Source organism: Aquarana catesbeiana, linkage group LG02 (assembly GCF_042186555.1).
Source record: "Aquarana catesbeiana isolate 2022-GZ linkage group LG02, ASM4218655v1, whole genome shotgun sequence".
NCBI lineage: Eukaryota > Metazoa > Chordata > Amphibia > Anura > Ranidae > Aquarana > Aquarana catesbeiana.
Window position 1 is genome coordinate 514517442 of NC_133325.1, and position 26739 is coordinate 514544180.

General features: G+C 41.7%; 1 protein-coding gene across 3 annotated transcripts in view; it reads right to left on the reverse strand.

Annotated features, from left to right (window-relative positions):
• The window catches only part of LOC141128477 (C4b-binding protein alpha chain-like), a 365002-nt gene that overhangs the window by 168562 nt on the left and 169701 nt on the right, over positions 1-26739 (reverse strand). For all 3 annotated transcript variants that reach the window (XR_012241699.1, XM_073615784.1, XM_073615783.1), the window contains exons 5-6: positions 16080-16159; positions 5791-5973 (exon numbers count right to left, since the gene is read on the reverse strand). Coding sequence is in view for 2 of the 3 variants with exons in the window: in XM_073615784.1 (XP_073471885.1) it covers positions 5791-5973; positions 16080-16159 (263 nt within the window). In the remaining variant the exon portion in view is untranslated. The remainder of the gene's footprint in view (positions 1-5790; positions 5974-16079; positions 16160-26739) is intronic.

Below are 26739 nucleotides of genomic sequence, written 5' to 3' on the forward strand. Positions count from 1 at the left end.
CGGTTCGGAAAAGGTCATTCTCTGCTGCAGAAAAGTGCTTGACATTTTCTGAACTGATTTTTTGGGCCCTGTATCTCGGGGCCACTTGGTGCTAGAAACCCCAGCTTTGGAAATTTTATGGTGCTAGTTCCACTGGGTTTCCACACCAAATTTGGGGTTCTTAGCACTAAGTGGCCCCGAGATACGGGGCCCCAAATTCGATCAACTGTGTCCATCTGAAGCAATGTCATTTCGGGACCCTTTGGGTTCAGAGACCCTAAATTTTGGCTGCAGCTAGGGGGCATCTAGGAACCCTTAACTACCGAGTTTGAAGTTCAGGGGACCTATGGTTGCAAATGGGCACAGTGAGGCATGCAAATGGGCACAGTGATGCTGCAATGCATTTCTCACCCTCGTCTTATACTCGGGTCAATAAGTTTTTCCCTTTTTTTGTGGTAAATTAGGGCCTCGACTTATACTCAGAACGACTTATACTCGCGTATATACGGTACCCAACATCTAGCTTCCTGACACTAATACTCAACAAGTCAATACACAGGTACTTAACAAGACCATACACAATATGATGAAAAAAGTGGTGCCTCAAAAACATGTTGCAGCCCGCCCCCCCACCTCTTCTACCAGCCTGTGGACACTGACAGTGGCCTGTGTTAGAGCTCCAGACGCTCCTGGCGTGTGCTATTGCGGCTACTCTCCAGTCCATCGAGACCGCTGCTCCATTCTACCAGCCCTGTGTGCAGTATACAGCGTTTAGACGTGTTTTCAGAATAAATTGCGGCTTATGTTGACATTTACTGATCTGGTGCCATCCTTTATTGTTTACTGCCTGTATATAACACTGGTCGGCATGGATGAGTGGGCAGCTGGTATGTTGTGCGATTTACATCGGAATTAGCTCAAATGCCCCTGCTGTGTTGAACTTTCAGTAAACAATCACTGATCTCTGCCTCTCTGCTTGCTATGATCATTGACAGTACTGTTTTTTTAATGTAATCCTGGTCGGCTTTATTAACCCCATCTTTTCTGCAATGCAAAACACTTTTAATCTGGCAGGGGGACGGCTTTACATTTGTAGCATAATTTATAATCTAGAAACCAGTGAGAAGTAATGACGTACAGTAATCTCTAGCAACCAATCAGTAGTAATGTTGTGCAGTAACCTCTAGCAACCATTGTGCGGCAATAATGTGCAGTAACCTCTAGCAACCAGTGAGTCGTAATAATGTGTAGTAACCTCTAGCAACCAACGGATGAGCGATTATGATGTGCAGTAACCTCTAGCTACCAATCAGCGAGTAGAAATGATGTGCTGTAACCTCTAGCAACCAGTGACTGACAACCAATTGCAATTGCTGTCTGATCTGCTGCAGTAAACTGTTTTTGAGTCTACCTGCTATTTATTGTATGTCTCAGAGCAGGTGGAGAGAAAAATTGCATAGTGGGGGCAGGGAAATGTTAGCCCAGGGTCCAATCAATATTAAAGATAGCCCTGCTTACCACTCTCTGCTATGCCCCCCCCCCTTGCTCACTGGAATGCTGGGCTGTGAAGGGGTGGGAGCGGCTGACTCAGGCTCTCAGTGGCTCACTGAGTGGCTGAGCAGAGTGCCGATCCAGGCATGAGGGTTGATCCCGACTTCATTGTCGCAATCCTTGCCTCAGCCTGAACCAGCTCTGTGACAGCTGACAGTGGACTTCAAGAGTGCAGAATGAACTGCACTTCTGTGATCTACAGGAGAAGAACAGCCAAACAAGTTTTGGCTGTACTTCTCCTTTAAGTCAATGGGTTTAGTTCTGCTTTAAGTACTCCTGAATAAAAGCAGTATTAACCACTTCAGCCCCGGAAGGATTTGCCCCCTTCCTGACCAGGCCATTTTTGCGATACGGCACTGCGTCGATACGCACCAACTAGAAATAAAACATTACTAGATCTACTGATTACCAACAATACAGATGTGGTAATACGGGGCAATTTAGGTAACAGCGATCACAGGTCAATTAGTTTCAGTATAAATCACACAAATAGGAAACATGAAGGGAACACAAAGACACTGAATTTCAAAAGAGCCAACTTCCCTAAACTACAAACCTTGCTAAAAGGCATAAATTGGGATAAAATATTAGGAACAAAGAATACGGAGGAGAGATGGGTTTGCTTTAAGAGCATATTAAATAAGGGCATTAGCCAATGTATCCCATTGGGTAATAAATTTAAAAAATAGCGAACAAACATCCTGGATGGCTTAACTCCAATGTAAAAATGCATATAAAAGCAAAGGAGAAGGCCTTCAAAAAATACAAGGTTGAGGGATCATCCTCAGCATTCAGAATTTATAAAGAATGCAATAAGAAATGTAAGGGTGCAATTAGGATGGCTAAGATAGAACATGAAAGACACATAGCGGAGGAGAGCAAAAGAAATCCCAAGAAATTCTTTAAGTATGTAAACAGTAAAAAAGGGAGGACAGACCATATTGGCCCCATAAAGAATGAGGAAGGACATCTGGTTACAAAGGATGGGGAGATGGCAAAGGTATTGAATTTATTCTTCTCCTCAGTCTTCACAAGTGAATCGTGTTTATCCTCATGACACATCACAGGAAGCACCTACATGGTTAACAGAGGACGGAATTAAAATTAGACTTGAGAAACTTAACGTTAATAAATCACCGGGACCAGATGGCTTGCATCCGAGGGTACTTAGGGAACTCAGTCAGGTGATTGCCAGACCGTTGTTCCTAATATTTACAGACAGTCTATTGACTGTAATGGTACCAGCTGATTGGAGAAAAGCCAATGTAGCACCAATATTTAAAAAGGGCCCAAAAAACATCCCTGGGAATTACAGACCAGTTAGCCTAACATCAATAGTATGTAAACTCTTGGAGGGGATGATAAGGGACTATATACAAGATTTTAGTAATAAGAATGATTTCATTAGCAGTAATCAGCATGGATTCATGAAGAATCGTTCTTGCCAAACCAATCTATTAACCTTCTATGAGGAGGTGAGTTGCCATCTAGATAAAGGAAGGCCCGTAGACGTGGTGTATCTGGATTTTGCAAAAGCATTTGACACAGTTCCCCATAAACGTTTACTGTACAAAATAAGGTGCGTTGGCATGGACCATAGGGTGAGTACATGGATTGAAAACTGGCTACAAGGGCGTGTTCAGAGGGTGGTGATAAATGGGGAGTACTCAGAATGGTCAGGGGTGGGTAGTGGGGTTCCCCAGGGTTCTGTGCTGGGACCAATCCTATTTAATTTGTTCATAAACGACCTGGAGGATGGGATAAACAGTTCAATCTCTGTATTTGCAGACGATACTAAGCTAAGCAGGGCAATAACTTCTCTGCAGGATGTGGAAATCTTGCAAAAAGACCTGAACAAATTAATGGGGTGGGCGACTACATGGCAAATGAGGTTCAATGTAGAAAAATGTAAAATAATGCATTTGGGTGGCAAAAATATGAATGCAATCTATACACTGGGGGGGAGAACCTCTGGGGGAATCTAGGATGGAAAAGGACCTGGGGGTCCTAGTGGATGATAGGCTCAGCAATGGCATGCAATGCCAAGCTGCTGCTAATAAAGCAAACAGAATATTGGCATGCATTAAAAGGGGGATCAACTGCAGAGATAAAACGATAATTCTCCCGCTCTACAAGACTCTGGTCCGGCCGCACCTGGAGTATGCTGTCCAGTTCTGGGCACCAGTCCTCAGGAGGGACGTACTGGAAATTGGGCGAGTACAAAGAAGGGCAACAAAGCTAATAAAGGGTCTGGAGGATCTTAGTTATGAGGAAAGGTTGCAAGCACTGAACTTATTCTCTCTGGAGAAGAGACGCTTGAGAGGGGATATGATTTCAATTTACAAATACTGTACTGGTGACCCCACAATAGGGATAAAACTTTTTCGCAGAAGAGAGTTTAATAAGACTCGTGGCCACTCATTACAATTAGAAGAAAAGAGGTTTAACCTTAAACTACGTAGAGGGTTCTTTACTGTAAGAGCGGTAAGGATGTGGAATTCCCTTCCACAGGCGGTGGTCTCAGCGGGGAGCATTGATAGCTTCAAGAAACTATTAGATAATCACCTGAATGACCGCAATATACAGGGATATGTAATGTAATACTGACACATAATCACACACATAGGTTGGACTTGATGGACTTGTGTCTTTTTTCAACCTCACCTACTATGTAACTATGTAACTATGATTTAACTGACAATTGTGCGGTCGTGCGACCTTGTACCCAAACAAAATTGGTGTCCTTTTTTTCCCACCAATAGAGCTTTCTTTTGGTGGTATTTGATCACCTCCGCGTTTTTTATTTTTTGCGCTATAAACAAAAAAAGAGCGTCAATTTTGGAAAAAAAAAAAAAAAAAAAAAAAACACACACCACAATATTTTGTACTTTTTGATACAATAAATATCCAAAAAAAAAAAAAAAAAAAAAAATTTCTTCATCAGTTTATGCCGATGTATATTCTACATATTTTTGGTAAAAAAAAAAAAAAAAACTCAATAAGTGTATATTGATTGGTTTGCGCAAAAGTTATAGCGTCTACAAAATAGGGGATAGATTTATGTCATTTTTATTATAATTTTTTTTTTTTTTTTTTTACTAGTAATGGCGGCAATCTGCGATTTTTTATCAGGACTGCGACATTGCGGTGGACAGATCGCACACTTTCGACACTATTTTGGGACCACTGACATTTATACAGCGATCAGAGCTGATTACTGTATAAATGTCACTGGAAGAGAAGGGGTTAACACTAGGGGGCGGTCAAGGGGTTAACTGTGTTCCCTAGGTGTATTCTAACTGTAAGGGGGATGGGACTGCCTGGGGGAGGAGACCAATCAGTGTACCTACTTAGTATGAACACACGATCGTTCTCCACTCCCCTGAGAGAACCGGCATTTAAGTGTTTACACACACATCCCCTTTCTTGTTCTGTCACGAGCGATTGCGGGTGCCTGTTGGACATTACACCCACCGGGCACACGCATCAGACACGCTTGCTATGACGTCTTAAAAGGAGCGACGTATAGATGCGGCGATTTGCGCAGCCGTGCCAACCTGTTGCAGTATAACTGTGGTGGCTTTTCGGCTAGCAGTTAAACCCTAAATAATATATTGCATCTAACCAATCAGATGTGGTGGCTGCTTTCGTTTTTTTGTGATTTTTTTTTTTTTTTTTTAGGCATTATCCCCCTCGATTTTCACCTGGTGATCTGGTCAGTAACATACCTCCTGTATTAGGCGTGCCTATACTTTGGATGAAGCACCTTTGGACAGCAGCACTGTCAGTCTGAGAGGAGGGTAGTGTTAGATCTACTAGAAGATTTCAAAAACACCAACAAACTGAAACCAAACCCAACCTCACACTTTATAAACAGTTACAGCAAAATCATTTTGGGATAAAGGTCTTACATAAATAAAAGCTAATCATTGTAAGCACTCGTCAGTGATAGTGTATTGAGATTACATCTGCAGGAGAGCTTGTTCTGTTAAAAAAACAACAGACTTACTGGCCAGATGAAAAGAAAGCATAAAAAAGAAAAAACTAATGCAGCCATCACATCTAAGAATTGGTAAGCTGCAATATAATAAAAGGTTTGCTTTTGGGGTTAATACCGCTTTAAATATGTACATCTATTACCAATACTCTCTAATGATTTTAAAAAACGCTTATGTTGTGAAATTCAGCAACTAAAGAAATCTGAAAATATACAATTATTGGCTAAAAAAAAAAGTTAAACTTTTGTTAAAATGTACTTACCAACACATTTAGGGGCATCAGAACTCCAATTTCCATAAGAGGTGCAAAATATAGAAGGTTGTCCTATAAGTGCAATTTTGTTTTCATTGCACTGGTATGTTACAACGTCTTGGTATACATAATCTTCCTTTTCAGGGCTAAATGATCCATTTGTAATAGCATTTGGAGGTGGACAAATCTGAACTGCAGAAACAAAAGAAAAACTGAAAATGAGATGTCTGCAAAAGAATGATTTCAAGTACATCTAAAGCCAAAAACTGAGCTTTTGCTATTATGGAAGGGTAAAACCCCTGTTTTTTGGCTGTCTACATCCCACAGGAGAGAATCACTCCCTGATTCTGGAGACATAATAGAAAGTAAAAGGAAATCCAAAGCAAGACCTAGGCTCGGTTCAGACTAGAACCGGCTAAGGATCGCTGTGTGTCCCTGTTCCCCATTTTAGGGGCGAATCAGGGCCGAATCTATGCTTGAATTCGGCCCTGAAACGGAGCCAAAGACGCACGTTTCTGTGCAGTGCATTCCACAGCCGCAACAGAGATATGTGAACCGGCTCCACAGGGAGCCAGTCACATTCTCCTGCTATGCGATGAAACCCGCATAGGTATGAACCAAGCCTAAAGCTGGCCATAAACGGATCAAAATTTAGCTGGTTTGGCAGTTTCCAGCTGAACAGGCTTACTGGAAATTTTTTTACGATCAACAGAGAGTTTCCGCTGTCACAATACAGTGTCTCAGTGGGGAGGATTCCTCTATCCACCTCTCTGGAGACATTTTGGACTTCCTCGCTTTCTGTTGACAATTGTCACCGGATACAAAGAGAATGAATCTCCCCCACTGAGGAAAAACACTCAAAAAGATAAAAAAATAAATAAAATGGGTTTTTAAGCTTCCCTGCGCTACCCAATTCAATAAAAAAGTTAAGATATCTTCCATACAAATATATTGCATTATTCTGAACTGGTATCCCATATCAATTTTATTCAATTTTCTTTATTGAATTTAACTTTTTTTTAAATTTGATCCTACATTTTTTCACAAAGGAAGACTGCTAATTAAATGGGTTAGTTCCCCTTTACCAAAAAAAAAGCATGAAATGGGCACCTGTAGATTAAATACAAAACTGTGCAGCTTTGACCAAAGTCAACCACCTGTCGCCCACCCACAGTACATTTACTTTGGGCGGGCAGCAGCTGCAGGCTAAGCAAACTAATGGTACATCTCTGAGAACATGCCAAAAAGGCATGCCCCCTGTGGCGCCTGGTGGGGCAACCACGGTTCTCGCTACCCAGCCACTGTGAGCAGCTGGGGTATCATGTGATCGCTTTGACCAATCAGAGATCACATGATTACATGTAAGCAAAACTATCATGAATGGCTTTCATTCACGACAGCTTGTTTTACTATTGTGATGCTGTGATTGGCCTACAGCTATAACATGGTACCTGGGCCAATCACAGCACGGTACCATGTTATTAGCAGTGGGCCAATCACAGCATCACAATAGTAAGCAAGCTGTCATGAATGAAAGCAATTCATGACCGTTAAAACTATTGTTTATAACAGTGATCATCACTGTCATAAGCAATAACAAAGTAAAAAAAAAAATCCTGATCATCCCTCCAAGTTAGTACAGTGTCATTATGGTGAACTGAACTACTCCGTTTTAAACATACCTGTCACCAGTCAGTTTCCTTGTTCACCACCACACCAGTCATATGATGACACTGTACTGTACTGGTGACGGTACAGAAAAAAAAAAAAAAAAGTGTTTCATTTCCGAATTTAAAAAAAATTGTGACAAAAACGTACAACTTCAAAAAACTCACATGTCTCTTCGTAAATACCTTGCACTGTCTACTTTCCAAACAGGGGTCATTTGGGGGGGTTATTTGCACTGCCCTGGCATTTCAGGGCCTCAAGAAAGGAGACTGGCCGTCATTACATCAGGATTGATCAATTTTCAAATATATTATAGTTTGTAAACTAACTTTCACACAGACTAAAGAGTATACACGGATTTTAGTTATTTTTATGAAAGAAATTTAGCAGACTACATTTTGGCCTAAAATTGTTAGTATTTTTTCATTTATATAGCAAAAAAAAAAAAACCCAGTGGTGATTAACTACCACCAAAAGAAAGCTCTATTTGTGCGAAAAAAATTATATACATTTCATTTGTGCACAGGGGGGACACACAATCTTTAAACTCCAAGATGTTCAAAATCAGTCTCAAAAATAAAAATTTGTGTAATATTGCACGATTTCTCACATAATTAAGTGCCTGAATTTTTTTTTTTCAGTCTGTTTAGGTAGGAACTTCTAGTGCTGTACGATTTTTAATCTTATACAAATGTGTGATAGAATAGAGATATTTACTAGTTATGAGCACAGACTCACATCAGTACTGCATTCTGTCTGTTAAGGTAGGGAGTTTTAGCACTGTACTTTTCTTGCATTTATTTTCTATATACCTGGGCTTGGAAGTAACACTAGGACTTTGCTTCTACGGTTTACTACCCCCTGATACTAAAGCTTCACACCCCTTTAATAATATTAACATGTCCATTAAGGTCAACCAAAACAAATAAAATACACCATCAGAGTTCTTAAACCATAGCTGATGGATATTTCTTGGCTTACTGTCAATGTTTTTAATTTATTTTTTATGATCCAGTAAACAGAAGGTCAATACAAGTACAGGAACAGTGTACAAAGTTAATTAACAATCTGCTAAAGCATGATAGTGCAAGGCTGGCCATACATTAACTTTTTTTTTTCCTTCAACCAGCAGGTTGAACAAAAAAAATAAATAAATAAAATTCCCCATCCACACACTTGTGGATGGGGGAAATCACTCCCACTGTTATTGTATTCTGACAGTGGGAAGCTATGAGGACACTCCCAAGCCCCGCTGTCTGCGTCTATAGACACACAGTATGGCTCAGGCACAAACCTCCTCTTTTGTAGTCCCCCGCCAGGCTCCTCTGCTACTGTGTGCCACCACAGGAAGCTGCTTCCTATGATGGCACACCTACGGGCTCGCTCCTGAGCCCGGCTGCATGAATCCTTTGACACATGGATTTGACTGACATCAACAGGAGCCAATGGCTCCCACTGCTCTCAGCCAAGCCCACGAATGTAGGAAGAGAGCAGAGCAGGGTTAGCACTGGATCGAGAGTGGTGTCGGGTAGGTGTTGGGGGGTTACTGTGGAGGAGGCACAGAAAGGGGGTTCTCTAACTACATAGAATATATAAAAAAGGTAAAAAAATATTCTGCCTTTATTCGTTTTTTTTTTTCCAAACGGGTGTATTTTTTTAAATTTTGCTATAATAGCATCAGCAAATTATATTGTTAAACTGAGGCACACTGCCATCCACAGGATAAATAAAACTGCAAGATAAAATTATTTTTACCTGATCCAATTATCCAGCTTACATTTGATCACTAATGGCATACCTAGTATAGCGACCATAGCTGTCAGTGACACCAGGCTTGACAACTAGGAACCGCAAAGTCTCAGCTGGATATTTTTTTTTTTTGGGGGGGGTGGTAACATAAGTTAATCTATGTATTTTGCTCTGTGGATTAATATCTATGCGTTTTAATACAGAAGGATAGGGAATTATTACTATAAAAGCTGCAGATCAGCATTGCCTGCTAGTGTTAGGCATCAGTTGATCACGGGTGCAATGTCTGGCTCCTACAGACAATTCCTATGGCTTTCTGTCTGTACTGTGTATTGCAGCTCTAAAATGGTATCATTTAGTGCAATGTGCTTGATTTTATGTCCATGGATATAGTGTTTACTGTAAGATGTTTTTTATAGATCTGAAATGGAAAGTGTAGGTGCCATTCATGCTCCAGAGGGTCCTCACCCGATGCCAACTGCTGGCTGGGAACGGAGCTTATCTCAGCTCCAGATGTCACCACATAGCAGGAAAAGTATCCCATAAGCCTCACATCACTACAAGTCTATTGTAAAAGGAGTATGTGGCAGTCTCAGCCAGGGCTCCAACCAGGCCACACCCCCAACGAGTTCCGCTCCGCCCCTAGAGCTTAATCATGGGGATTCTAAGCAAAGAGGGCGGCTGCCATAAAATCAGACAGAAGGTGTCAGGTGTGGTAGTCTGGTCACGGAAACTAAAGCCCAGTAAAATATTTATATTTATATATATATATATATATATATATATATATATATATATATATATATATATATATATATATATATATATATATATATATATATATATATATATATATATATATATATATATATATATATATATATATATATATATACATACATATACATACATATACATACACACATATATATACACACACACATATACATACATACATACATATACACACACACACAGTATCTTACAAAGTGAGTACACCCCTCACATTTAATATTTTAATATATTTTCATGTGACAACACTGAAGAAATGGCACTTTGCTACATTGTAAATGTAGTGAGTGTATAGTTTGTTTTTTGCCAACGGTTTAGACATTAAGACACAGCAAATTTACACTGTTATACAAGCTGTACGCTCACTACTTTACATTGTAGCAAAGTGTAATTTCTTCAGTGTTGTCACATTAAAAGATATAATAAAATATTTACAAAAATGTGAGGGGTGTACTCACAGGGGCAACCTGTTACATTTAGTTACATAGTAGGCAAGGTTGAAAAAAAAAAAAAAAAAAAGACACAAGTCCATCAAGTCCAACCTATGAAGCACTTTTGGGAGATCGATATCATTATCAGCTCTCAAAAATTCCACTCGCCTGCTCGCATTTTGGAATTTAGTGCAGGGGGAGTGAGGAGCAGGGGCAGACAAGGCTGACAGTTTCCTGGCTGATCACTTCTGGCAGAAGCAGGAAAGGCTTTTTTACAGGACATCAGAGCGGCCCGGAGGGGGTGTGCCCCATCCCCCGCCCCCCCCCCCGGAGGACACAGAGTGGCAGGGCCGGACTGCCCTGGGGCTGCTTTGCGCTGAGGCTGCAGCGTTCCCCTCCCTCCCTATCTCCTCCTCTTCTTGTGCATCACAGAGATGACCGCTGGGTGTCATGGAACTGGGTCTGTGTTTGGTGGCGCTGTAACAAGGTCCTGTCCCCCTGGACTGGCTTGTGTGATAGTAGATTAGTACATGGAACACTGATTGAATCAGTGTTCCGTCTATAACATGAGTCGGTCTAGGGGGGGCAGGACCTTGTTACAGGTGGAAAATACAGGTCAGCTGGCCTGTGATCATAAAGAGTGAGGAGCTTGAGGAGACGCCGGACCAGAAAGCGAGTGCGGCCCCGTGTGCCTGGATAGGAGAAGCGCCAGGAGGGCTGCATTTAGAAGAACCAATCTGTCCATTTTCCTCCTGCAGGCTCTGAAAGCCAGCTTCTCCTCTTCTCCCTCCGACAGGCATTCAGAGGCTGCAGAAGTAAAATGGACCGATTGATTCTTCTAAATGCAGCCACCTGCTGCTCTTCCTATCCAGCTTCCGTCCGCTTGCCCCTTGTACTCTCAGACCTCCCCTGTGCTCTCTGCCCCGCACCCCCCACAGCTGTGCTAGTTTCCCCCTCCCCTCTCCTGCCAGCTGCTGCGGAAGGGGTCGGCATAGGTGTCACGGGCTGATCAGTCTAAAATGCTAAGGCCTATTTTTTTTGTCCCAGCCTGGGCCTGTGTGTGAGTGTGAGTGTGAGTGTGAGTGTGAGAGAGAGAGAGAGACCCCCATTTTGAAAAGATTTTAATAGCTCAATGAACACAAGAACATTTTCCAAAATTTTGACAAAACTGAGTTTTATAGAACATTTGTTTAGCTCATTACATGAAAGTAAAGTTCATGGGATTATAAAGGTTCGTGTTTTTTCACCTTAATGCATTCTATGCATTAAGGTGAAAATAACACCTGGCAATGACCGGCCCCCAGCTCCCCTCATTTTACTTGAACCCTCAAACTTGTCCCACGGGGACGCGCCGTCTCTCGGCTAGGGGGTTCTGGGCTGTTGATTGGGTAGATTGATAGCAGCACAGCCATTGGCTCCCACTGCTGTCAATCAAATCCAATGACGCAGCCGCCGGGGGTGGGGCGGGGCAGAGTCCTGCATTCAGCGTCTATGGACGTCGACTGCTGGACTCGGGAGCGTGCACGCAAGGTAACCCCCCGGGAGAGCGCTTCTCCCAGGAGGTTATCTAATGCGGGGAGGAGCCGAGAGAGCCGCAGAGGGGCCCCAGAAGAGCAGGTTCGGGACCACTCTGTGCAAAAGGAGCTGTACAGTGGAGGCAAGTATGACTGTTATTAAAAAAAAAAAAAAAAGCAACTTTTAGTATCACTTTAATAATATAACTTAGGTCACAAAATCTTCAGTTTTACTCAAATAAGTTTATGCAAATATGAATACACCCCACAACAAAAACTACTCCCCGGCACCAGCAGCACTCATGCAGCCCCACCGAAGGACACTGCCACCACCATGTTTCACTGTAGGCACTATGCATTTTTCTTTGTACTCCTCACCTTTGCGATGTCATACAGTTTTGAAGCCATCAGTTCCAAAAACAGTTATTTTGGTCTCATCACTCCAAAGTACAGAGTCACAGTAGTCTTCATTTCAGCATGGGTGCTGGCAAATTTTAGATCACCTTTTTTGCGTATTGGTTTTAGAAGAGGCTTGCTTCGTGGATGACACCCATGCATGCCATTTGCTGCAGTGTATGCTGCATTGTGTCACGGGAAATAATCACCCCAGTTTTGCTTTCTACTTCTTTAGCTAACTACAGTGAACTTGCATGGCAATTTTCTTCAACCCTTCTCATCAAAAGATGCTCCTGTCACGGTCCGTGGATGGCCTGGACGTCTGTTAGATGGTTGCAGTTCCATCTTTGTTAAATTTTTGTATCACTTTTGCTACAGTATTCTGACTGGTAAGTAAATTTTTGCTGATCTTCTTGTAGCCTTCACCTTGGTGTAAAGAAATTATTTTCTCAGGCCTTGTGACATTTCTCTGCCATGTGGTGCAATTGCTGACAGCATGAAATAGGAAGGGGTTTTCTTTGGCAAGGAAGGCTGTTTTATAATAAACTACCCGCTGGACACCTGTTTAACCACTTTAAGACCGGGCCTATTTTTCAGACTTGTTTACAAGTTAAAATATTTTTTTTTTTTGCTAGAAAATGTCATAGAAAAAAATATTTACAGGAGGTCCCCGGGTTACAAACAAGTTAGGGACTGTAGGTTTGTTCTTAAGTTGAATCTGTTTGTAAGTCGGAACAGGTACATTTTTTTAAGTGTAGCTCCAGCCAAAAAAACTATTTTTAAGCTTTTTGGATAGCATAAGGAAGGGTTAACACCCCTGTAACATTTGTTTTGCTGTCTGTGCCCCTGTTCAGAAGGTTTCACCTCACTTTCTGTCCCAATGACAATTGGATTTTGAAAATTGTGGGTTGTTGTGGAAACAAGCCTTTTTCCCCATAATAGCCCTTACAGGAGTTTCCCTTCCTAGGGGTAGATTTCCTCTCACTTCCTGTTGTCTCCCTCCGTATGCGTTCGCTTCTGCAGGCGAGCTCGGTGGGACGGGGCACGTTAAATATATATTTTTTTCTCATTTATTTTACTTTTTATTTTTACACCGTTCTTTATAAAAAAAAAAAAAAAAAAAAAAAAAAAAATGGTGTCACCTTTATTCCTATTACAAGGATTGTAAACATCCCTTGTAATAGAAAAAAGCATGACAGGACCTCTTAAATATGAGACCTGGTGTCAAAAAGACCTCAGATCTCATATTTACACTAAACTGCAAAAAAAAACAAAGAAAAAAAAAAAAAGTTGTTTGGGGAAAAACAAAATTGCCCTTCAAGAGCCATGGGCGGAAGTGACGTTTTGATGTCGCTTTCGTCCTGCAATTGTATGGAGCCGAGTGGGGGCCATCTACCCCTCACTCTGCTCCATGCCAAGCAGGGTAGAGGACGTGATCACCTCCGTCGCTGGCGTTGGCTCCGGTAAGCGGCGGAGGGCACCGGAGAACGGCGGGAGGGGGGGGGGGGGGGACACCCTCTCCCACCACTGATCTAAGGGATCTCACAGTGAATCTGCCGCTGAGACCACTTTTATCTGAAAGCGGACTGCCTGCTGAAGAAGTGGGTACCAGTGTATGGCAGGTAGCTGCTGCCATAACAACGATATTCCACTTCAAAGAGCCGCCGTAGAATGACGACGGGCGGTTTGTAAGTGGTTAATGATAATAATTAGACTTACCGTAGCTGAATTCTTTTTTACAATTTTTTTTTGCAATTTTTTCTTAAGAAAAATAAAGAAAAAAACTTTTTTTGTTAAGTTTTGAACAAACGATTGCGATCATCCAGAACTTTATTGAAATGTCAGAGTTTTTTAATCTTACACATTTGATCATCAGCATTTCACACTTTCTGGGCCTTTGAAGGTTAAATATGTAGTGGGGGTGGAGCCTTTTTCTTTTTCGCCTTTTACTTCTTGTCAGGTGTTTCAGATGTTTTTAATCACTTACCTGCTATATATTCACGTTGTAACAACCTTCAACTTAGCCATGAATAAGCATCGGTTGATGTGAAAAGCGTTAGAAGCTATCCTACACCATGCACTTTTTATGTGACCCATTCGTATTCATTTTTTTTGCTATAATAAAGGTGCTTTTTTCTTCACGGAAGTGCGGCCGTCCAGATTTTTCTCCCTTGTTTTTCACGATTTGTGCAGAGCCAGCAGCTGTGAGGCTGAGTGAGTGCGTTTACCATCAGAGAGGAGTGAGTGTCCTGTGAGCAGCTTTTTTCTTCCTTATAGCTGAATTCTTTTTTAAATTAGGATTTTGTGCTCTAAAATTTAACTTTGCTCCTAAGACTTTCATTGACTTTCATTGGGGTGTATTTATTTTTGCAACATGGTCTTGAATGAATTTGTTAGGAAAAATACTTTGTGTGTGCAAATTATAAAATCTTGGTTGCAATCAATGGCCCGCATTTGTGGGAGTATTTTGTAGTATAGTGTCCCAAAAAAAAATGTTGATTGTGAAAAGGGAAGTAAAGGTTTTCTGACAAATCTGTTGGGGTGTACATGATATGATATATGATATATGATATATAGACATGATATTTTATACACACACACACACACAGTCAAAAGTATATGAAATATATATATTTATATTACACACTATATTACCAAAGGTGAAAAGTGAATTTGTGAGGTCAGGCACTGATGTTGGAGTAGAAGGCCTGGCTCGCAGTCTCCGCTGTAATTCATCCCAAAGATTTTCTATCGGATTAAACCTTGTGGACAGCCTTCCCAGAAGAGTTGAAGGTGTTATAGCTACAAAGAGTGGGCCAACTCAATATTGAACCCAATGAACTAAGACTGGGGTGCCATCAAAGTTCATGTCCGTTGAAAGGCAGGTGCCCCAATACATTTGACAATATAGTATATATTTATATTTTTACATGTACATAATGAACCAGTAATTTTAGGGCATATGGTATTGGGAATCAATCCCCAGCAAATTCAAAGGATTATTTACTCTCAGTAGATATTTTATTTTTACTTACTACTGACTTTTCAACGCGGGGGGGGTTAAATACATTTCAAAATATTTGGCTAGAATGGCTTCTCATGCCTGTTTTGGTGCCAAATAATTGACTCGATTGTGCTTTGTTAAAGATGTAGGTCATAAGGGTATTTTTTTTGCCCTGGTTCACACTAATGCAATGCGGGAAACGCAGTGAATCTTGTGCGTTTCACGCACCACATTGCAATCGCATGGCATTCATGCGATCTGCTTCAGGTGTCAGTGTTAAGGACCCCGAAATAGCTTGCAAAGTGCAATGACTGCTAGAATCAGTGACTGCGATTCAAGTGGGGAAGCAAAAAGGGTCCTGCACCATTTTGGTGCGGATGCGACTTGAGACACACAAAATGTACTGCTAAAATTGTACCGCACAGACATGCAATTCCTGTGCGAATCACATGAGGTGTCTGCAACGCACAAGTGTGAACCCAGGCTGAGAGAGATAATGTCCAAGGGAGTATTTTTTGCCTGTACAAATATCTATAGCAAATTGACTATATACTAAAGTGCACAAAGTTTAAACTCTGAGAAAGTTTACTGTTTAAAAGCTGAACTAAACTATCTCAAATCAATATTGCAAAATGAATGGATTGCCAAGCCTGCTTTGAATATTTAAAAAAAAAAAAAAAAAAAAAAAAAGTTTTTTTTTTTCTATAAAACTAGATTTTTACACCCCAGAATGTCTGGTTTTACCTTCACATACAGGGACTTCATTACTCCAAGTTCCATCTGCTTGGCAGTCTCTGTAATTCTTTCTGGAAATCATATTGTATCTGAAATATATTAAATGAAAGGTACTTATGATAGAAATAGAAGAAAGCAATATTGAAGTCACTAAGGTTGAAACCGAACTACAGGCAGCAAAGTATACGGGTAATGCATTCATGAAATTCATTTTTACATGAACTGGCAAAATTACAAGGATCTCTTTTCATGTAGATGTCACTCTAGCGGGGTGGTGAGGATAGAGCAGATAAGCCTAGATAGTTGGTGTAATAGGGGATTCTATAATCAGAAGGACTGATAGAATAATTTGTCGCCAGGATCGCCTCAACCAAATGGTTTGCGGTCTCCCTGCTGCAAGGGTTTGGCATGTGGTGGACCGGGTTGATAAATTATTGGGGGGGGGGGGGGGGGGGCTGGGCTTGGTTCCACGCTGGAACCAATGACAGAATATATGGAAGGTGGAGGCTCCTTAAGAACCAATTTAAAGAAGTTGAAAGGAAGGACCTCCAAGGCGATATTCTCTGAAATATTGCTTGTGCAATGCGCAACCCACGGGAAAGACAGGTGGAGATTAGAGAACTGAATACATGGCTAAAGACCTGGTGTAAGAAGGAGAGATTTGGGTTCCTGGAGCACTGGGCTCAATTATTGGGATACAACCTATATCCTAAAGATAGTTTGCACCTAAATGGAAGAGGGTCTGCTGTGCTGGGGGAGAGGTTTATGGGGGTGGGGGCTGAATTAAAATTATAATGGAGCAGACAGGGGTCAGTCCTTATTGGTGGGTGGAATTGGGAAAACATGGGGGGAGGGCTATGGCAGGTGACATGAAGGTTCCCATATTACAAACAACCATTGGAAATGGTACCATTTGCACTAAAATAAAAAATATGCAAAATAAGTGTGCAACATGTGACAATGAATCAAAGTGTTTGTTCACCAATGCCAGAAGTCTGCCAAGCAAAATAAGCGAGTTGGAAGCTCTGGTACACGAGCAGAGCTATGATTTAATTGGTATTGCTGAATCTTGGCTTCATTCTTCACATGGCTGGGCTATTCATATTATGTTTAGCTATGCTCTTTCAGAAATACAGGGTAAAACGGAGGGTTGGTGGCATCTGTCTCTATGTGAGGCGTGATCTCAAAGAGAGTGTGAAAAGGGACCTAGCTGGAGAGTGTGAGGAGTCTGAAGCATTATGGGTGGAACTGCACATGGGTGTGCGTACCACAAAAGTAGAGCTGCACAATTCAATCGTTAAGATCACGATCTCGTTTCAACCCCCCCTAACGATCTGTATTGCAGAGTTTCCCAATTCTTTCATGTAACAAGTATAGAGAGTTCTCTGCTCACTCTGGCAGTCTGCCAAGTTTTTAACAACATTGTAACTCTTCTGGCTTAGATAAAAGATAAAAATCTGTGTGTAAATGCAGGAAGTTTAACCACTTAAAGTCTAAACCTTTTTCTGACACTTGTTTCTTACAGTTAAAATCAGATTTTTTTGCTAGAAAATTACTTGGAACCCCAAAACATTTATATATATATATATATATATATATATATATATATATATATATATATATATATATATATATATATATATATATATATATATATATATATATATATATATATTTATATTTATATATTTATATTATATATATATATATTTTTTTTTTTTTTAGCAGAGACTCTAGGGAATAAAATGGCGATTGTTGCAATATTTTATGTCACACTGTATTTGCACAGTGGTCTTTCAAATGCAATTTTTTGGGAAAAATACACTTCAATTAATAAAAAAAAAAAAAAAAGAAACAGTAAAGTTAGCCCAATTTTTGTTGTTTAATGTGAAAGATGATGTTATGCCATGAGAATCGTTATCCATCTTCTAAGAAAAAAAAAAAAAAAAAAAAAATCGCCATTCTCATTTTAGCCAGAATCATGTAGCTCTACACAAAACTAATCATTGGAGTTTGTTATAGACCTCCCATTGTTAATGAGGAGGTGAAGACTCAGCTCCTTGTACAGATAGAAAGGGCTGCAAGGACTGGAACAGTGAGGATAATTGGGGATTTTAACTACCCTGATATTGACTGGAGTAATAGCACTGTAGGAACAGTTAAAAGGCTATTATTATTAACTATTATTACAAGTAAATTTTATGGTGCAGTCCACTGAGGCCCCCCAACTAGGAATGAAGCTCTGCTGGACCTGGTAATCTCAAACCATGCAGAGCGGATTACTAATGTTCATATAAAAACCATCTGGGTAGCAGTAACCATAACACGTTTTAAAATTTAATGTTCGCTGTAAGCAACAAGCTCATACTGGAAATATAAAAATACTTACTGTAACTTTAAGACCCTTTTTACACTGGGGCCGCACCAAGTTAGCGGTAAAGTGCTGCTAGTTTTAGCGGTGCTTTACCGTCGTTTTAGTGGCGCATTTCGGCTGCTAGTGGGGTGTTTTTAACCCCTGCTAGCAGCCAAAGGGTTAATAGTGCCCATGTTGCGGCGCTTCGGCAGTGCTGCCCATTCATTTCAAGGGGCAGGGCGTTTTGGAAACGGTGTATAGACCGCTCCCGAACCGCACCAAAGATGCTGCTTGCAGGACTTTTTTTCGCGTCCCGCAAGAGCACCGCCCCAGGCTGTCACACTGGGTAGGCTTGAGAGGCGCTTTTCTGATGCAATTTTTAGCGCTAAAATGCCTGAAAAGCGTGAAAGGGGTCTAAGAGAGCAAATTTTCCAAGGATGAGGGCTGCTCTCCAAGACTTAGACTGGGAGGAAATATTGGCATTGATGAACACAGAACAGAAATGGGAAATCTTCAAAAAGACTGTATGTGAACTCACTGCAAAGTATATTCCCATGGGCAATAAGTTTAAAGTGTAAGTAAACCCCCCTTATCGTTTTCAGCCAAGGAAGCTGCCATCTTTGCCTCTCTGTAATCTACAACTGCCATAATGCTGAACATGTGATCAGTTTAGACACCAGCCATTGGATGGTTGGACAGTTTGGTTGAGAGCACAACCAATGGGAGTGTTACATTTCCGGCACGTGCCGGAAATGGTTTCATGGATCGATTGACTTCCGCTTTAAAAGGCTAAAAATAAAACCTGTGGCTCATGGGCAAAGTTAAAATGGCTATAAATAATACGAAAATAACTTTTAAAAAAATATAAAAGTGAAGGAACATAATCATCGTTTAAATGCAACAAAGAATATAACAGAATATGTAAAAAAGGAAATCAAGGACGCAAAAATTTAAAACGACAGATTGAAAAAGACAGGACAAACCCCCACCCAAAATATTCTTCAAATTAATAGTAAAAAGGTCAAGTCTGAACATGTAGGCCCTTTACAAATTAATCTAGAGTGGGTGACTGGGTACAAAAAGAAAACAAATGTATTAAATACTCTCTTCAGCTCTGTGTATACAAAGGAGTATGAAGGAGCTCATGTCCATAATGGGGATAAGAGTGACACAGCCCCGAATGATCCACAATGGCTCAAAAGTGAGATGGTTACAAAATATTTAGACAGAATAAAAGGTGGATAAAGCACCTGGGACCAGATGGCATTCGCTCACGGATCCTAAAGGAATTGAGCTCTGTCATATCAAAGCCATGGTTTATACTTTTTAGACACTCTTAATGACTGGAATAGTACCACTGGATAGGCATAAGGCCAATGTGATGCCTATATTTAAAAAGAGATCAAAGTCTTTACCAAGTAACTATAGACCTGCTAGTTTCCCTTCTATAGTTGGGAAGATACTGGAGAGTTTAATAAAAGACCACATAGATGAGTTCTTGCTGAAAAAAAAATATTTTAAGCAACAGACAGTATGGATTCATGAAAGATAGACGTCAAACAAATCCGATTTATTTTAATGAAGAGGCAAGTAAAACCTTAGACAAAAGGAACGGCTGTGGACATAGTATACTTGGATTTTGCAAAAGTGTTTGACATAGTTCCCCCGCTAATGTGTAAGGTAAAGGCAGGCTTGGTAAGATCTAGGGCTGCAACTAACGATTATTTTCATAATCAGTCGGATAAAATCATTTAAAAAAAAAAAAAAGTGAATATGCCATTTTTTCGTTTATTTCAAATAATAATAATAATAATAATAATAATAATAATAATAAATGAAAGAACGGAGCGTTACACTCAAACAGCATCACAAAAAAACTACTAAAAGTAAATTCCTCATTCATTACTGACAACGCAGTGAGGGGGCTGGCCCTGAATGGGAGAGGAGACCGTACTAGAGGGTGGGAGGGAGTTAGCTAGCTTGGAGACCGGGCGTTAGAGGGGGTTTGTAAGAGAGGAATGTGGAAGAGAAACCAGACCAGAGGGGGTTGCAATAGAAAGGGAGTTTGGTTGGACAGGGTACCAGACCCAAGGGGGGGGGTGAGTGGGCTGGGGCAAGGGACCAGACTAAAGCGGGCTGGAGCAACCGGACTGGAGTGTGGGAAGGAGAGATAGCGGCTCCGGACCTGAGTGTGGGTGGGAGAGGTCTGTATTCTCAAACTGACACCAACGATGGGGCACTATTCCTCCCAGGAATACCAATGATGGGGCACGATCTCCCCCCCAGAAACACCAATGATGGGGCACTACCCCCCCCAGGAACACCAATAATAGGGCACTATCCCCCCCCCCTCCAGGAACACCAATGATGGGGCACTATTCCCCCCAGAAAAACCTATGATGGGGCACTATCCCCCGCGGAACACCAATGATGAGGCACTATCCCCCCCCCCAGGAACACCAATGATTAGGCACTATTCAAACCCCCCCGGGGGAACACCAATGATGGGGCACTATTCCCCCCACCCCCCCCAGGAACACCAATGATGGGGCACTATCCCCCCAGAAATACTTATGATGGGGCACTTTGCCAAGTTCACTCACTGTATTTAAAAAAGCAAGCCGCTAAATTATATCCCCGCTCGGCGGTCACTTGACCGGCTGCTTCTCTCTCTCTCTGGCAGGAAAGCGGACAGGGCTGAGAATACCGCGCTGACGTCAGCAGAGAGGAGAGGAGGAGAGAGGTGGACAGAAGGCTTTTTATCTTAATGCATATGCATTAACCACTTGCCGACCAGCCGCGGCAGTTGTACTGCGGCAACATGGCTCGGCTGCGCGAATTACCATCATGTTACGTCGCTTTTATATTTGGCCACAGGTTTGGCTCGGGGCACATGGAGAACTGGGATGTGTGTGTAAACACACACATCCCGGTTCTCTGAGGGGAGAACAGACAGATCGTCTGTTCATACAGAGTATGAACAGCGATCTGTCATCTCCCCTACACAGTCCCCTACCCCCTTCAGTTAGAACACACAATAGGGAACACATTAACCCCTTGATCGCCCCTTAGTGGTTAACCCCTTCACTGCCAGTGACATTTTTACAGTAATCAGAGCATTTTTATAGCACTGATCGCTGTAAAAATGCCAATGGTCCCAAAAATGTGTCAAAATTGTCTGACGTGTCAGCCATAAAGTCGCAGTCCTGATAAAAATCGCAGATCGCTGCCATTACTAGTAAAAAAAAAAAAAAATTAATAAAAATGCCAGAACACTATCCCCTATTTTGTAGACACTATAACTTTTGTGCAAACCAATCAATATACGCTTATTGCGATTTTTTTTACCAAAAATATGTAGAAGAATACATATCGGCCTAAACTGAGGAAAAAAAAATTGTTTATTTATATAATTTTGGGGGATATTATAGCAAAAAGTAAAAAAATATTGAGTTTTTTTCAAAATTGTCGCTCTTTTTTTGTTTATAGCGCAAAAAATAAAAACTGCAGAGGTGATCAAATACCACCAAAAGAAAGCTCTATTTGTGAGAAAAAAAGGACATCAATTTTGTTTAAGTGCAACGCCGCACGACCGCGCAATTGTCAGTTAAAGGGACACAGTGCCGATTCGCAAAAAAGTGCTCTGGTCAGGAAGGGGGTAAAATCTTCCGCGGTTGAAGCGGTTAAGATAAAAAAAACCTTCTGACTTTACAACCACTTTAATGTTGAGAAATGTAAAGATATGCACTTGGGGGCTAAGAATATGCATGCATATTACATACTAGGGGGGAGTACAACTGGGGGAATCAATGGTGGTGAAGGATCTGGGCGTTTTGGTAGATCATAAAAGCTTAAAGCGGGGGTCCACCTACATCATCAAAAAAAAAAAAAAATATATATTAAAAGCCAGCAGCTACAAATACTGCAGCTGCTGACTTTTAATACATGGCCACTTACCTGTCCCAGAGTCCAGCGACGTCGGCAGGCGACGCCAAGCACCCGCTCGGTTATCAGCAGCTGCCGCCGCCATCCTAGGTGAGGGAATCAGGAAGTGAAGCGTTGCGGCTTCACTTCCCGGTTCCCTACTGCGCATGCGCGAGTCGCGCTGCGCATTCCAAGTGGTCCCCGCTCTCTCCTGGGAGCTGTGTGTTTCCCAGGAGACAGCGCAGAGGGACAGGAAGAGGCATAGACTCCCATGGGAGTCTATGCCGGAAGTGGGTGCAAATACCTGTCTTAGACAGGTATCTGCACCCCCCTCCCCCCTGAAAGGTGCCAAATGTGACACCGGAGGGGGGGAGGGTTCCGAAAAGCGGAGGTTCCATTTTTGTGTGGAACTCCGCTTTAATAACAGCATGCAATGCCAAGCTGCATTTTCCAAAGCGAGTAAAATCCTCTCTTGTATTAAGAGATATAGACTTCTAGAGAGATAATAATTTTGCCCCTGTACAAATCATTAGTAAGACCTCATCTGGAATATGCAGTTCAGTTTTGGGCACCAGTTCACAAAAAGGATATCGGGGAACTGGAGAAAGTGCAGAGAAGAGCAACCAAACTGATAAAGAGGCATGGAGGAGCTCAGCTATGAGGAAAGATTAGAGGAACTGAATTTATTATCTTGAGAAGAGGAGATTAAGGTGGGATATGAACAACAAGCATAAATACATAAGTGGTCCATATAGTGAACTTGAGTTAGTCACTTTAAAGGGGTTGTTAATTTACAAAAAAAACCCTTTACAAACATGTCATACTTACCTCCTTTGTGCAAGGGTTTTGCACAGAAGGGACCCAATCCTCCTCTTCTGGGGTCCCCCAGCGGCACTCCTCTTCTTCTCGAGTGCCCTAACACAGACCTGCGTTCCCCGGGGGCACTCGTGCGGGCACGCTTCAGTGTCCTGCTGCTGCGCCCATTGACACAGACAGCAGGACTCGGCCTAGCCACTGTGTCATTGGCTTTGATTGACAGCAGTGGGAGCCAATGCTCCTGCTAGCAATGCAGCCAATGAAGACCTGAGACAGTGGCTGGAGCTACTCTGCTCGTTCCAGTCAGTGGAACGATCGGGTTCAGGTAAGTAAAAGGGGGGCTCTGGGGGGGCTGCTGCACTACAAAAGGTTTTTCACCTTAATGCATGGAATAAAAAAAAAACCCTCAAAACCTTGAGGGTTTAAAACCCCTTTAAGGTCACCACAGAGGAAAAGGAGGAACTCTTTACATCTAGAGGAAAGGAGATTTAATCTCCAAATATGGAAAGGTTTCTTCACAGTAAGAGCTGTGAAAATGTGGAATAGACTCCCGCCAGAGGTGGTTCTGGCCAGCTCAGTAGACTGCCTTAAAGGCCTGGATACTTTCCTGAATGTACATAATATAACTGGATACTAACAATTATAGGTAAAGTTGATCCAGGGAATCTGATTGCCTCTCTCGGGGGATCAGGAAGGAATTTTTTCTCCTGCTGGAGCAAATTGGATCACGCTTTGCTGAGGTTTTTTTGCATTCCTCTGGATCAACTGTGGGTATAGGATTGTGTATATCGGATAGTGTAATGTAACCACTTTAAGACCGGGCCTTTTTTTTTTGATGTGTTGTTAAAGTTTTTTTTGCTAGAAAATTACTTAGAACCCCCCAAACATTATACATTTTTTTTTTCTAACACCCTAGAGAATAAGATGGCAGTTGTTGCAATACTTTGTCACACCGTATTTGCACAGCGGTCTTACAAGTGCACTTTTTTTAAAAAAATACACTTTTTTGAATTAAAAATTAAAATTAAGACAACAGTAAAGTTAGCCCAATTCTTTTTACATTGTGAAAGATAATGTTACGCCAAATAAATTGATACCCAACATGTCATGCTTCAAAATTGCGCCCGTTCGTGTAATGACGACAAACTTATTCTTGCTCTACCAATCGCGGTGATACCTCACATGTTTGGTTTAAATACCGCTTTCATATGCTGGCGCGACTCACGTATGCATTAGCTTCTGCACGCGAGCACGGCAGGACGGGGCCCTTTAAAAAAATTTTTTTTTCTTATTTATTTTACCTTTTATTTTTACACTGTTAAAAAACAAAAAAATGTGTCACTTTTATTCCTATTACAAGGAATGTAAGCATCCCTTGTAATAGAAAAAAGCATGACAGGACCTCTTAAATATGAGATCTGGGGGTTAAAAGGACCTCAGATCTCACATGTACACTAAAATGCAATAAGAAAAAAAAAATAATTTTTTTTTTTTTTTTTTAATGACAGAGGCACTCAATACTACACATAGTCAAATGACGTCCTTGACTTTGTGCGGGGATATCTGAATGATGCCTGCAGCTAGATGCATTATTCTTTCCAGCTGGCGATTCTGTGCACCATAAGAACGCTCATAGCGGCAGTTCCGCTGCTTGATCGTTTTTATAGCAGCGGGAGGGGGGGGGGGGGGGGGGTTGGGTGCCAGGACACGTCCCCTCCCTCCGCCATCCAGTGCTTCTCCGGGCTCTCCCGTGCCATCGGGGGACCGGAGAAAGAATCGGCCGGTGCCGGATGACGATGGTTTCATCTCTGACGGTCGGAGGACCGGGAGCGATGTTATGACGTCATGCCCGGGTTCTCAGATGTAAACAAAGCCGCGATTCACGATCTCATGCTTTCCAGCCTGGAGGAGAGACGTGGGGTCTTATTGACCCCGCATCTCTCCATAAAGAGGACCTGTCACATAGAGTCCAATTACAAGGGTTTTTTTTCATTCCTTGTAATAGGAATAAAAGTGATCAAAAAAATAAAAAATGTAAAAAAAAAAAAAAAAAAAAAAAAATTAAAGTAAAATAGAAATAATAGAATTTTTTTTTTTTTTTAAATGCCCCTGTCCCAGGTAGCTCGTGCTCAGAAGCGAAAGCACACGCAAGTCCCGCCCACATATGTAAACGCCGTTCAAACCACACATGTGAGGTATCGCCGCATACGTTAGACCATGTGCAACAATTCTAGCACTAGACCTCCTATGTAACTCTAAACTGGTAACTTGTAAAAATTTTCAAAGCGTTGCCTATGGAGATTTTTAAGTACCGAAGTTTGGCACCATTCCATGACTGTGCGCAATTTTAAAGCGTGACATGTTAGGTAGCTATTTACTCGGCGTAACATCATCTTTCACATTATACAAAAAAATTGGGCTAACTTTACTAATTTGTTATTTTTTTAATTCATGAAACTTTTTTTTTTTTTTTTTTTTAAACGAAAAGGTGTTTGAAAAATTATTGCGTAAATACCGTGCGAGATAAAAAGTTGCAATGACCGCCATTTTTTTCCCCAGGGTGTCTGCTAAAAAAAACATATAATATTTGGAGGTTCTGAGTAATTTTCTAGCAAAAAAATGATGATTTTTACATGTAGGAGAGAAGTGCCAGAATAGGCCCAGTATTGAATTTGGTTAAGAGCTATGGGCGGAAGTGACGTTTTGACGTTGCTTCCGCCCTGAAGTGTCATGGAGCCGGGTGGGGGCCATCTTCCCCTCACTCGTCTCCATACCCAGGCAGGGGACACCGACGGCTCCGGGAAGCGGCAGAGGGCTCCGGATCATGGCGGGAGGGGGCCCTCTCCCGCCGCCGATAAAAGTGATCTTGCAGCGAATCCGCCGCAGAGACCACTTTTATCTTGTACCGAACCGCTGGCTGAACATGGGGATACCGGGGTTATGGCAGCCAGCTGCTGCCATGACAACGATATCCATCCTCATAGTAAGGACGTACATCGGCGTGTGGCGGTCCAGGAGGGTGTAATGTAATAGTATTATTTAGATGGTGAGCTGTATTGGATTTCTGCCAGACATATCCTTTAGTATTGAGGCCAAATAATTAAATTTTAGACTCATCTGACCACCTTAAATGCACCTTGAAGATTCTGAGACCACATAGAAAAAGGGGTTATGGCCTGAGGAGACTAAAATTGAATTAATGATTTGGCCTCAACACCAAACGATATGTCTGGCGGAAATCCAATAAAGCTCAGCATCCAAATAACACCATTCCTACAGTAAAGCATGGAGGTGCTAATATCCTGTTAAAGGGGTTTCTCTCTTCAGCAGGGACTGGAACACTTGTCAGGATAGAACAACAATGGATGGGCCAAATACCATCAAATTCTTGAGGAAAATCTGCTGCCCTCTGCCAGAAAGTTGTCAATGGGAAGAAGGTTTACCTTCCACCATGACAACCCAAAGCACACAGCACAAATGACCACACAGTGGTTGAAGGAGAAAAAGATGAATGTCCTTGTATAGCTTAGTCAGAGCCCAGACTGAACCCCATTAAAAATCTGTGGAATGACTAGA